The sequence below is a fragment of the Protopterus annectens genome, chromosome 8.part0 (genome assembly GCF_019279795.1).
Source record: "Protopterus annectens isolate FY-2018-M chromosome 8.part0, PAN1.0, whole genome shotgun sequence".
Taxonomy (NCBI): Eukaryota; Metazoa; Chordata; order Ceratodontiformes; family Protopteridae; genus Protopterus; species Protopterus annectens.
In genome coordinates, this window is record NC_056741.1 from 1377636990 (window position 1) to 1377651814 (window position 14825).

General features: G+C 42.5%; 1 protein-coding gene across 1 annotated transcript in view; it reads left to right on the plus strand.

Annotated features, from left to right (window-relative positions):
• The window catches only part of PCSK7 (proprotein convertase subtilisin/kexin type 7), a 1762277-nt gene that overhangs the window by 243285 nt on the left and 1504167 nt on the right, over window positions 1-14825 (plus strand). The window contains exon 3 of the mRNA XM_044080959.1: window positions 11493-11627. Within this exon, the coding sequence (XP_043936894.1) occupies window positions 11493-11627 (135 nt within the window). The remainder of the gene's footprint in view (window positions 1-11492; window positions 11628-14825) is intronic.

The window sequence follows — 14825 nt, forward strand, 5'->3', positions numbered from 1 at the left end:
CCTTAAAAGGCATGCTTGGCTTAAGGAACAGCCCTTGCCAGACCATGTCAAATCTAAATTATTGGATGCACCCTTGCACCAAGGCAGAGGGGCTCTTAAAAAAGATGGAAGAAAAAGCTAAATCTATGCAGACAGTTAAGGATTTCCTACAGGTCCAGCCACCCAGGTTCAGTAGGCATTGCCCCTCCAAGTCAGTCCAGCCCAGACCCCGGGAAAGCAGACCCCCCCCCCCCAGACAGCAGCCAGAGAGAATGCAGAGATCAAAGCAATGAAGTTCCTCCACTTCAAAACCAGGGAGTGCAAAGCCACCCCCTCATGGTAAGAACTTACAATGACTCTCCACTTCCACCCCCTCCCTCTGTCCACCTGCACTTGCCCGTAGGAGGAAAACTCTCCTTCCACGCAGGCACCTGGGCCCACCACACCCGATGGCTGGGTCTCAAACAACATAGTGTCCCATGGATACAAATTTTTCTTTTACACACAACCAGTGGCAGAAGCGAAAAAGCAAGTCTTTCCCTAGAACAGATAGACTAAGGATGTTCATCGTGTTTCACTGTTGCAGTCAAGACTGTGGTTCTCCCCTGCGGCAGGCACAGGCAGATCGGCCAGAATCCAATCCCAAAGTCTGGTCGGGGTTTTTTTCAACTTCGGTAGACTCCTGACTAATATTTCTTACTACGGTCCGAGACTTTTTCCTTCTCCACTCAAAGTCCCCGTTCATGTGGGAAGCAAATACCTCATAAGGATTTTCATTCTTTTTGTGATAGATTCAATCAGCGTACAATCAAGCGAGGTATATGATTTTTTTTTTTTCATTACTGGGCTTTAACTACAAATGTACAAATAGGACGCAGTTCCATCTAGTCCAAATCTGATGATAGCGCACATGTGGAGCCAGCTCAGGTTTCGGCCGCCGCCAGTGAGCGCTTTGCAGCCCCCTCTTCTATTTCATTTCGAACGAGAACCGGCGGCTCTCTCTCAGGAGCCAACCAGGCCTTTAAATATCTCTGTTGCAGGACCAATCAAAGACTTCAGCCTCTTCTGAACCGGCTCCCAAGTCACAGAAACAGTTACAAGGCAGGATGTTTATTATGATTCCTCTGATCAGGCTTCTGTTTGCTCAGTTTCTTCTTCTGATCAGGAATATTCTTTCCCTCCTTATGAGGATTCTGATGTGGAAGAATCCATTCCTTGGACAGGAGTATTCAGAATCCAAGAAAAGACTGAGGGATTTTCTTCTACCCCAACATGACCCTGGCTATTCCTCCTGTTTTGGATATTGTGGATGATGCCTTTTAGGAACTAATTTAACCCTGATTCTTTTCCTCCTGCTCCTGTTAAGCCTGATAGGTACTTTTATACAAGAATCCTACTGCTGACCCTTAAACCATTTCTCAGGGTCCTAAGGTGGTAAAAAGGCTACTGCCCAAAAATCCTATTCCTACTGAAAAGGATTCTCGAGCCTTGGAAAGATGGGGCAAAAGGTGTACACTTCTGCTACTTTGTCCATTAGGGCTTTAAACTGTCAGTTTCATATGCTTAAATGTCAGCAATTTCTCTTATCTGTCTTAAAACCATGCCACTGAACAAGTTGGGAAGCATGGCACAGTCATTAGAAGACATGCATGGCTAAAGGAACAGAATTTACCTGAACAAGTAAAGGCTAAATTATTGGATGATCCTGTTCAGCATAATGTTTTGTTTGGATCTAAAGCTGAAGAGGTGATTAAAAGATGGAGGATAAGGTGAAATCCATGCAAACAGTTAAAGATTTCTTACGCTGCTTATGAACCAAGGCAGTGGACTGCTTCTAGGATAAATGGGTTTTGGATGTGATTTTAAGAGGTTACAAATTCCATTTTCATACTTTGCCAAAGGTCAAGCGGATGGCCAGACCTTCCAAAACATCAATGGAATGCCATAGAACTGGTACCTCTTTCAGAAAATTCATGGAGACCCATTCTGGATCTGTCGGTCTTGAACACCTTTCTAGAGATTCCAAAATTCAAGATGCTTACTCTACAGCAGTTACTTCCAATGCTGTCCAAAGATGCATGGATGGTGACTTGGGAATGTGTAAATATGCCTCCTTTAAATCCAATCAGGCAAGATTGCAGAAAATACCTCAAATGCCTGGCTAATTCAAATTTACCCTTATCTGGATGATTGTCTAATTCAGGCAGACAGCAAGGATGTCTTACTCCAGCATCTACATTTTGTACAAAGCCTCCTCAAATTCCTGGGATTCTGTGTAAAGTCAAATTTGACACCATCACAAGAGAACTTTTCAACACTACAACCCAGATGGCTTTTCTGACATCCGAAAAACAATTATAGCTGGCATCAACTTTCAAGGCTTTCCCATCTATCTGCAAGGAAATTCCTGCAGGCTTTGGGTTACATGGCCTCCTGCATCCTTCTCGTACCATATGAAAGACTACACATGAGGAAAATACAGTGGTACCTAAAATGTGTATGGTCTCAGCATTACCACAGTTTGGACATACTGATTCCTGCCATTCCTTGCCTTCACCTCCTGCCTCTCAGATTCTAACCACGGATGCCTCGGATTATGCTTTTTCAGGGCAATTGTCTGCAGGGCCTTTGGACAAAGGATCAGAAGCACCTGCATATCAACTTAAAGGAGATGTTAAGCTCTATTGGCCTTCAGGAATCTCATACAGCCAGGACAACTACTAATGCGGACAGACAACACCACAGTTATGTGGTACATAAACAAACAAGGGGGATCTCATTCCTACCCTCTTTGCAGACTAGCCATGGATTTATGGAACACAGCTCTAACTTGCAATCTGGATCTTCAAGCTCAGTTTCTACCAGGAAAACACAACTTACTGGCAGAGTGTTTGAGCAGAAACCTTCGTGGATGCTGGACACCAAAATATTCAGGATGATAGCAGTATGGGGATGTCCTCACATAGATCTCTTTGCATCCCATCTAAATCATCAGCTGCAGATTTTTTGCACCAGGACATTCCACAGAAAGGCTTGGAAAGTGGATGCCCTGTCATTCAGTTGGAGGAAAAACAGGACAAACCAAGATGATAATCTTGTGGGCTCCAAATTGGCCTCGCAGTTTTTGGTCCAACTCTAATAAACCTATGCCTCTGAACCTTCTGTCCCAACATCTAGGTCAGGTTCTACACTCTCATGTCAGAACTCTCAGCCTGGTGGCCTGGTTAATCCAGGGCCTTTGATTTCTTCATTCCTACCCAAGCAGGTTATGGATGTCATTTTCTGGATGCAGGCTCAGGATTCTGATCCTCTTCTTCCTAACATTACTTTAATTCTACGGACTCTCTTTCTCTTCCATTAAGATCCATGCTTCAGCTATTTCTGCTCATTATAATACAGAGCCTCCCATCTTTTCCCACCAGCTCATGAGACAGTTCCTCAGAGGAGCTAAGAACTTAAGTCCTCCTAGATCTCCTCCTATCCCTGCTTGGGACCTCAATTATGTTTTGGTATCCTGTTGGCACTAACCTCTGCCAGGAGAGTTTCAGAGTTACAAGCTCTTATGGCGGTGGAACCTTATATTATTTTTCATCAAGACAGGGTATCTTTGAAGGTGGTTTCCAAAGTGGCATTAAATCAAACTATCCACTTGCCAACCTTTTCCCACTCCTCAAAATAAATCTGAACAATTCTTTGTTTCTTCTGCTTCAAGTTCCCAAGGTAGCCATTTCTAAACAAACCATTTCTAAATGGATTGCTCATGGAATCAGATTTTGTTGTTCACACCATGGAAAGCAAATCCCAGGAACCATGCTGCTGCCACTTCTGCAGCCTTCCTCGTTCAGTGCATACTTTCTCTAAGCACTACAGTTTGCTTCTCTACTCTAAGTCTAGGGCAGGCTTTGCCTCTGCAGTCTTGCAGGGCCTTTTAGCTGTGTGTACACCTACCATAAATGTAGATGTTTTGTGTGGTTCCTTTTTCACCATTCTTCTGAGGTGTATTTGCAGTGGTTTTGGGACGAGCAGAGTTGAACAACCGACGCCGGACCCAGACTTTGGGATTCTGGCCGACCGAGGGCTGCCTGCCGGCATTGGAGAACCCTACAGTCATGACTGCAACAGTGAAGACACTCTAACATCTACATTCATGGTAGGTGTATACAACTGTACTTTTCTACTCCAGACTTTTCCTGGTACCCAGAAAAAAGGGCACCTGGCACCCCATCCTCGATCTATCCATTCTAAACACCTTCCTGGTGATACCAAAATTCAGAATGCTCACCCTCCAGCAACTACTAATTATGCTCTCCAAGAATGCTTGGTTAGCTACACTCGACCTAAAAGAGGCCTACCTCAACATCCCAATCAGGGAATCATGCAGGAAATGTCTGTTTCAGGGAAGGATCTTTGCACTTTCAATTCTCTGCACTTCCCTTTGTCTTATCTACTGCTCCCAAAGTTTTCACAAAATGTCTGGCTCCCGCCATTGCATTTTGCAGATAAAGAAATATACAATTTTACCCATACTTAGATGACTGCCTAATTCAGGCAGATAGGAAATCTGCTCAAGCACCTGGCCTTTGTAAAGTCCCTACTGACCTCCCTAGGGTACACTGTCAATGAGAAGAAATCCATACTAGTACCTACCCAAAGGATTATATTCCTGGGAGCAAACCTGGACACAGCATCCCAGATGGCATTCCTTTCAGCAGAAAAGCAAACTTACCTGACAGCTTACTTCTCTCAGCTAGCCACCAAACCCCAGTTATCGGCAAGGAAAATCCTGCAAGCTGTGGGGTTCATGGCATCTTGCATTGTACTCATTCCATATGGCAGACTGCATATGCGGAAACTTCAGCGGTACCTAAAAAGCCTTTGATGTCAACACTCTCAAGACCTGGAAACTCTTATACCACTAATACCTTGCCTAAGAAAAGATTCTTTGGTGGGCAGCAGCATGCTCCCACAACAAGGGACTACCTTTCTCACCCCCCCCCCCCTGCTGCCCAGTCCCTCACCACAGACTCATCAGACTATGCCTGGGGTGCACACCTGGACAGCAGGTGCATACAGGGCCAATGGAGCCCACAGCAAATACATCTGCACATCAACCAAAAAAGAGATGTTAGCTGTCCAGCACGCATTGACAGCTTTCAGGCCCCTTCTCTCCCCAGGGGCTCTCCTGATCAAAACAGACAACACCACTGTGATGTAGTATATCAACAAGCAGGGAGGGACTTATTCCTACCCTCTATGCAGGCTCACCATGACCCTTTTGCACACAGCATCAACCATGCATCTACACCTGTTAGCACAATTCCTGCCAGGCTCTCTAAACTCTCTGGCAGATCACTTAAGCAGAAATCCTCTGGACCCACACGAGCAGCAGCTAGATCAAAGAACCTTCACCCTAATAACTCATTAATGGGGCACGCCGAAGGTCGACCTGTTTGCTTCCCACTCCAACCATCAGCTCAGCAAGTTCTGCACCAGGGAGCCTCTCTGCAGGGCCTGAAAAGTGGATGCCCTATCCTTCCCCTGAGTCAACCTCTCGGTCTGTGCTTTTCCCCCACTACCTCTCATTACAAGGGTACTGCTCAAAATAATGGTGGAAAAACCAAGGACAATTCTGATTGCTCCAGACTGGTCTCACCAGCACTGGTACCCACTGCTGCGCAGCCTCTCCCCACTACCACCATGGCATCTCCCTCAGATCCCAACCCTCCTGACCCAGAGGGAAGGAGAATTCATGCATCCCCAATTGCAGACCCACAGTTTGGCAGCCTGGCTTATTCCCTGACCACCGATCAAGCTGCCAATCTCAGTAAACAGGTTCTAGATGTTATATGTGAGGCTAGATGCCCTAGCACTAGAAAATCTTATGCTGACAAATGGAAACGGTTCTGCACCTGGATTCAGGCTAAGGGAGTTGATATGGCACAGTCCTCCCTACCTCTCATCCTGGATTACCTAGCTGACCTGCTACACAGTGGTCTGTCCTTTTCCTGTATTAAAATTCATGCCTCTGCTATCTCTGCTCATTTCAACACCGAGCACCCACTTTTCTAACCCTCTCATCAAATAGTCCCTAAGGGGGGCTAGCAACTTGAAGCCACCCAGAAGAGCACCTACCCCAGCTTGGGACCTAAACTTTGTGTTGGAAAAGCTCACCCTGCCCCCCTTTGAACCAGCATCTTCAGCAGAGTTAAAGTTTCTCTCCTGGAAGACAGCCTTGCTTCTAGCCATCACTTCAGCCAGAAGAGAATCCGGGTTACAAGCACTCATGGCTGTAGAGCCCTTCATCATCTTCCATGCTGACAGGGTGTACCTCAGGACTAACCCATCCTTCATGCCCAAAGTGGTATCCAGTGTGGCTCTCAACCAACCCATTGATTTGCCCACCTTTTTCCCTAACCCACAAAACAAGGGGGAAAGGATCCTGCACTCTCTAGATGTGCACAGACAGCTCAGATTCTATCTAGACAGGACTAAATCTTTCAGAAAGACTGATCATTTGCCAGTCAGCGTTGCTGCAGGGGCAGAGGGCAAAGCCATATCCAAACAAACCATTTCCAAATGGATAGCACACTGCATCCATTTCTGTTACAAGCAACACGGGAAACCTCCCCTAAGGGGGTCAGGACTCACTCTACCAGAGCAGATTCCACCTCTGCAGCTTTCCTCCGAGGAGTCCCCACCAGAGACCTCCTGGAGGCTGCCACGTGGACATCTGTCCACACCTTCACCAAGCATTACCACCTGCCTGTCTTCTTCAAATCCAGGGCAGTCTTTGCCACTGCAGTCTTACAGGGCATCCTAGCCAGCCCATAGTCTGCCTCCACCCTTTTCCTCCGCTTTGGGAATCAACCCAAATGTGATGACTGCAACAGTGAAACACAAAGAACATAGTACAGTTGTGTACACTTACCATAAATGTAGATGTTTGAGTGTATTCAGTGTTGTAGTCCTGGTTTCCCTCCCTCCATCCCCTTTTCTTCTCTCTCCCACTTTGGGGGCTCCTGACAGGGCAAGAAAAACTGATGGAATGGCGTCAGCTGCCTTACTTTATACTACTGATGACCTGACATCAGTCCTGAGGTGACAGCAACCAATGCAGAAATACTAAGCCTCTGGTATTCGGCCCGGCCGGGGGCTACCCTGGCAGGGATAACCCAAATGTGATGACTGCAACAGTGAATACACTCTAACATCTACATTTATGGTAAGTGTTCATAACTGTACTTTCTGCAGGGCATGCGGATCCATTCCTAGGTCTCTTACTAATCCTACCACCCCTCTACTCAGCTTTGGGAATCCTCCCACAGATGATGACTGCAACAGTGAATCACGAAGAACATAGTGCAGTTGTGTACATTTACCATAAATGTAGATGTTCGAGTGTATTCACTGTTGCATTTCTGGTTTCCCTCGCTTCTTCCCCTTATATCGTCTTTCTTTAGGGAGACAAAAGCTTCTAAATGTAGATGTTCGAGTGTATTCACTGTTGCAGTTCTGGTTTCCCTCCCTCCTTCCCCTTATATCGTCTTTCTTTAGGGAGACAAAAGCTTCTAACGGTGGCTTTTAGCCACCAGGACCACTTTACCATAGTTACTTGGGCCTCTGACTGGTAAGGGCAAGAAAAACTGATGTAATGGTGTTGGCTGCTTTCCTTTATAGCACTGACGACCTGATGTCAGTCAGCAAGCGACAGCAGCCGATGCAAAAAAACATTTGACTGTGGTGTTTGGGCCGGCCAAGAGCTACCACAGGAGGGATAACCCACAGGTGATGACTCCAACAGTGAATACACTCTTAACATCTACATTTATGGGAATTGTACACAACTGTACTTTTTGTGTGCTAGTATTAAGTTAATAGGTTTTAGGGGTGTTCGGTGTGTGTGTGTGTGTGTGTGTGTGTGTGTGTGTGTGTGTGTGTGTGTGTGTGTGTGTGTGAGGGTTTTCACTAAAACAAAAAAAATTGTAAGATGTGACGTGGGTTCAAATAGATATGAAAAGATACAAATGTATAAAAGATTGACCTGCCAAACATTAGTGTATGCATGTGACACAAAAGCTGAAACTAGACATTTAAAAAAAAAAAAAAAGCTGTTACACATAACTGGTGGGAGTAATAACTTCTTAACATAATGAAAGCACTTAATATATTGTCTTTAAATGTAAATGGTCTCACAGATGTATACAAAAAAGAAAGAGTAGTGAACTACTGTATATTAAAAATGTAGAGTCCAAGTAGCTGTGCTGCAAGAGTCACATTTGGAAAGAACTGAGCATGTGAATTCGATAAAGAAAGGATTTCAGAAAGGTTATTCAGCAGACTATCTGTGAAAAAGGAACCAGGGGAGTACTTACATTAATTGCAAGAGGGGCAGAATTTAAGGAATGGAGTGTGGAAATTATTTTAAAGTAATTAGGGAAGAATAAACTTCTGAAAATATATCTAGGGAGTGGGATAAGAGTAAAGTGGAGTTTAAAAATAGGGTGGAAATGAAAGAGAGTTATGCTTAAAAAGTAACAAGAATTATTTAAAAGGGACTGAAAAAAGTTAAAAGTATTGCAGAATAGGGGGAATCTCACAGAACAAGAGGAGGAGGAGCAGTTGCAGAATGCTATGCAGAAAATAAGGGATTACCTAGATAATATACATGAGTTTAGAAATACAGCTGTTAAACAACAATTTTTTGATGACTCCAGAGCACGAAAACTTTTAGCACCACGACTTGGGCAACAGAAAGTAAAAAAGGTTGTTGCCAAGCTTAGGGAGACTGTAGCAAGGAAGATAACCAGAGATCATGTAGAGGTACTAGAAATATTTAGGAAATTTTATGAAAATCTGTATAAAGCAGAGAAATGTGGAAATTCACAAATGGAAATATTTATGGAAGAATTAAATGTGCCAATGTTAGAGGTAAACAAGGAGATGAGATAATAATGGTGATGTATGAACAATCTACAGGAAAGTTCTCTGGAATAGATGGTATTCCTGTAGAAATTTGGAAGCTGGAGAGAAAAACTGATAAAGATCTGGAAGATTTTAACAGTATTTTAAGAGGAGGAGATGCACCAACATCCTGGAAGTATGCGTAATATCTAAATATAGTAAAGACCCATTGGATCCGGGTCTATATTAGATCAGCGAACGCTTAAAAAAAGTGAACGCTGATTGATCGAACTTATGTAAGCGAATGTTTAAAATATCGAAGCAGCAGAAACGTTTCTGTTGCTTCGGTATTTTCAGTGCTGTGGTGGAAAGTTACGGGTCAGATTCAGGTATGCGTGCGATTGTGTGGATGTGAGTGTTAGGGCAGGTTAGGTGAGTTAGGGTTAGGTATGTGTGCGGGTTAGGTATGTGTGCGATTGTGAGGATGTGAGGGTTAGGGCGGGTTAGATGAGTTAGGGTTAGGGAGTGGGTGAGGTGAGTGTGCGATAGTGACGTATTTTAGGGTTTGGGTTAAGGTAAGTGGAGAGTTAGTGGTGTGTGTATAGTTTAGTGTAGGGTTAGGTGTCAGATTTTAGGTGTGTGTGTGTGGATTGCTGTTTGTTTGGTGTGCTTGTGTTGTGTGTATGTGTTTTGGATCAGCGACCCCCCCCCCCCAGGAAAAAAATTTGCTGTTCTGACAGTTCGAGATTGTAAGCTTTCACTTACATAAGTTCGATCAATCAGCGTTCACTGATATAATATAGACCCTTGTATCCAGCTTCATATAGGCCCATTTTAATTCTAAACCATGATTATAAAGTGTTTGCAATGTCTAAACGAATGGCAAAGGTGATGCCAAAATTGATGGATATGGATCGATGTGGTTTTGTGGAGGGGAGGCAAACATTCTGACAACATTATCAGAACAGAGATGATCCAGAGGGAATTGGAATGTACGGAAATACAACTGTTGGAGAATATTGATGCAGAAAAAGCATTTGAAAGAGTAATTTGGGATTTGGAGCAGTACAACAGAAGCATTTGCATTCCCTGATAAAACTGCAAGGTTGATTAGGAATATCCTCGGAGGCGAAAAATAAGTGGGTGGGTTCCTATGTGATGAGTTATGTTCGAGCAGAGGAACATGCAAGGGTGTCCTCTTTCCCCATTATTGTGTGTGTTATATTTAGAACCATTGGCAAAGAATGTAAGGGACTCAAAGTAAGATATAATTGGTATGGTAGTCGAGAAAAGCTGACTTTATTTGCAGATATTATTTTTATACCTGATAAAACCAGAGAAGGAGATTTCAATGTTATTGAGCATTTTGAGACAGTTTCACGTCTTTTCCTGATTCAGAATTAATGAAGAGAAAACAAAGGCAATAGCTGTAAGCTATGTATCCACATACAAATTGGTTCAGCAATGCCCATATTTATGGAGACATGATACAATGAAGTACCTGGGAGTATGGATTAAAAAGGATTGTATTGTGGCAGCTAAGGATATTTGGGAATTGATTATACAAAAGATAGTGCAACAGCTGAGAAATTGGAAGCTCTGTTTTATGGATATAGATAGCAAGGTACAAGCAGTCAAAACATTTTTAGTCCCTTTAGTTTTATGCACAGGTCAGGCATATTTTAATCAATCCAAAGAGAAGTTGTAGATGCAATTAAAAAAGAGTTGAAGGATTTTATCTGGGAAGGGAAGATGGCAAGAGTCAAGTAGGATAAGCTGATTCTTCCCATAGAACAAGGTAGTTTGAGATTGCCTGATTTGAAGGGGTATTCAAGAGCTACACAGTTAAGGCTTCTATACATAACACAAGCAGAAAGCGTATGTTGACGAAACAGGGGGGAAGCTCATGAAACGAGGAAAGACTGAGAGTTTGGATGCAGATCCTTCAGGAGAATATGAATAACCATACAGGATATTAGATTCATAAAGTAATAGAGAGTATTCTAAGAAGTAAGCCAACAAGTGATTAGAGAAAAGATATTCTGTCGATTGCAATGACTGCAATTAGGTATACAGAAGACAATAGGCAAGTGGGGGCTATCATTTATGGAAGAAAACTGGCAAAGGAATAAGACATTGGGAACAAATAATTTGAAAGGGAAAGATGATAAAAGTTACTGCTCCTTGTGCCGCCAAATGCACCCGAACTTCACCCTCCCTTTAGAGTGACAAGTAGGTCATGCATCTTCACTTTTCCCCTTGCGACTTGGCTCTTGCAGTGCTGGGGCTACTAATCAAACCGTAGTAAGTCAGGTTATAGTAAGGGTTCTATTCCACTGTACCACGGAGCCAGGCTTCAGTTTTAGTCATAGCTGAGAAAGCATGATTTGCATCAACCATTGATATTTCTCAGGTTGGGTGAAGTAATATATTTTTGTGAGTGTATAAATGCACAAGAAAAATCAAAGCTGCCATTGGTTGATGAGTGGCTAGATAGGATTTGTATACATGATTGTTGATTTATAAAGGATATTGTTCTGATTTATAGATTTTTTTTTCTTTCATGTGAGGATGAAGTAATAATTTTTGTTGCATTTCATTCTTCATTACAGAGTAATGACAAGAGACCAGGGATGGATATCAATGTGACAGGTGTCTGGGAGAGAAACGTGACGGGAAAAGGTGTGACAGTGGTTGTGGTAGATGATGGAGTAGAACACACCATTAAAGATATTGAACCAAATTATGTAAGTACCACAGCTTTTGTTACGTCATAGAACACTTTTTTTTTTTCACCTCTGCAGCAGCCTCAAATAGAGGCACATGGAGACATAACCAGAGGTGTAGCATTACCTTCACATTCATGTACTTCCACTTTTATACATGCATCAGTGACAGATAAGAGCTGACAGATAAGAGCTGGCAAACTTTAGAATTTGCAGTGGTCTCTGAGTCCAACTTGCCAACTCATTGAAGTTAGCCCATAAAATGTTGATTAATTAATGATTAATTTATTTAACTAGTTTAATATTCTTTTCTCTGCTGCCTAATCATTGAGCGTCCCCCTCTAAATGCTCTATTGAACTATTTTTGTTTCACATTGCCTTGTGGACGTGGTGTCCCATATCACTCCATGAGAGGGATCTTTTTCCTACAAGGTACAACTGTTTCATTAACAACATCTTGCTGTCTTGGCTAGTGATTAGAGCTGCAGTACAGTGCCACCATCCACAAGAGACTTTGTTTTTCTGTATAAGGACTGGCTGCCTCCCCCAGTAGCTGATATGTATACCAACTTATAATGGCCTACTATGTTGTAATCGAGCCTTTTCTTTATGTGCATGCTCACTCCCACATGAGTATCACATACTTGAAGGCTGGTGTACAAACACAGCTTGTCAGAGCCAAGAGTGTTTCCTCAGTTCATATGCTGAGATTTTAGCATTACAGTAGTTCAGATCATATCTTTCCCACAGAATGGAGGAGCTGGTGTCAGATATGCAATCCTTTTCTCTGTCTGTCTGTCTCCCCTCATCTATCAAATCCCCAATTGTCTAGGGTTGTCTGATTATTTTTTTTTCTCTTGATGATTTTTGTTCCTGTGCCATGAAGCCTTCCCCGATCATACAGCGCCCATTTATTCCCGTCCTCTGGGTATTCCACACCCAACCAAGTCAAGAGTTGTCGAAGGGGTAGTCATTCAGGCAGCCATGAAAAGTGCTCTATGCTCTTGCTAGCATTTCAGAAATGAGTGCATTTTTGGATAGCCTAATCCTACCCCTGGGCAGGGTGAGATGTAAACTGTATCAGTGTGGTGGCTCAAAATGCCATTCCACTAAGTATTACCACCTACTGGAGGGTTGGGGAGTGTAACTTTCACCCTACAGCCTTCTCTGTGTTACTGCTTCTCTCCTGAAGACAAGTGGCTGTATGTGTGGCCATCTGTGCTCCTTCCTTCCACCAAGATGGGCTCACCCATACTCTCTGGCAGCTCTGTCAAGTGCCCAAGTCTCAAGTTGAATTGGGTCACTTAGGCCATAGTTGGGGCTTTATCCCTGTACAACAGATGTGTTGACATACATTGATTTATAAGTTTAACTTCATAGCAGAACACGTATTTGAATATGAACTGTGGTCCAGAATACTGATTTCCACTAAATACTGCTTTCCAGAAACATTTTATTGCAATATTTTGCTGCTAATTTGATGCTAGTAATGACAGAAAAGTGAACACAAAACTATTTTGTACAATATAGCCTTTGGCAGCAGTATGTGAATGAGCCAGGGCACACAACTTGGTCCACACCATTAATATGTGAGATTTTGAAATTTGAGCTTCTGAGTTTTCATTCTTTTCAGGATTCCACTTTAGGGGCTCGAAATACTGAATTTCGATATTTCAATATTTTGAGCTTCTAAAGTGAATTCGTACGTATGTATGTGTCTTTTAACTGAAGTGCTTTCCAGAAACATTTTATTGCAATATTTTGCTGCTAATTTGATGCTAGTAATGACAGAAAAGTGAACGCAGAACTATTTTGTACAATACAGCCTTTGACAGCAATATGTGAATGAGCCAGGACACACAGCTTGGAGCACACCATTAATATCCACGTAAAATAAGCCTGGTAGAATTTTCTACAGTCCTAATTGTTAATATATAAAATTACATTTGTAATTTAACTTGTTTAAAATTTGGTACTTAGTTTAACATCATTAATATTACAAGATTACTGACAGTCTTGTCTAAAACTATAGAGCCCTGAATAACTTGCATTGATTTATTTATTTATTTATTTATTTGTTGCTCTGAAAGTGCAATGAAATATACTAAAGACAGAAAAGCAGAAATTTATTTGTGGGACACAGACTTCACTTCTTTAGTTCAGGGGCACAGCCTCTTGTACTTTCTGCTGAGGTCATTGCCTCCTAATGAGGGGGGGTGGTGGCAAAGTCCAACATGACAGTGACTATGGATTTTCGTCATTTCATACTGCTTTTACCCGAGCAATTGTTTGCTGTTTGAACCTTTGTACAGTTGATCCAGTCTTCCTGGTTTCAGGAAAAAAAAAACAACTTAATTTTTGTATTCCTGGAAGTTGTGTCCTGTGGGTATAGTTGCTTTGTCTCATTTGGCTGGGTTGGTCTGTGAAGTTTAAGTAGTATGCCCAGATTTGTATTTTTTATGGGTCTATATTAGATCCACAAATGCTTAAATGTTTGAATCTCTAAAGGTCGACCTTTAGAGATTGAACAGTTAAGCATTCGAATTTCTTAAAAAAAAAAAAAAAAAAAAAAAAAAAATTAGAAGTGAAAAAAAAACACCCCCCTGCTACTTAAATATACCAACTCCAAGATCGTGCTACAGTGTAGGGAATGGGAAATTTCCCATTTCCGCACTGTAGTTCACTGAAGTGCGATCTCGGAGTTGGTATATTTAAGTAGTGGGGGTGTGGGGGATGCAGAGGCCCCCTCGCTACAACCCTTTCATTTTATTTATTTATTTTTTTACAACTTCGAACGTTTAACTGTTCGATCTGTTAAGGTCGACCTTTACAGATTTGAACATTTAAGCATTCGTTGTTGTAATATAGACCCATTTTTTATTGCTGTTTATGAGGATGATGTAATTTAATGTCCTTTAAGCTGAGAGTTTCATTGCTTTGATTCCAGGTAATTAACACTCGTGTCATCTCACATGGACTGTTGTGTAATGCCTATTAGCTTGGGCTTGCATATGGAGACCAGGCATGGCTGCAATGGGTACCGAATGCAGCAGCTAGGCTTTTGGCAAGAACATCTCACATGTGCTGTGGGATCTAGACTGGCTGCCAGTCGAGGTCAGATTTTTTTTTTTTTCTCATGATTCTTAAAGTTACCTTCCAAACCCTGCATAATTTCGGTCCTGCCTGTTTCAAGGCACTTTTGGTACATTATTCCTTGAC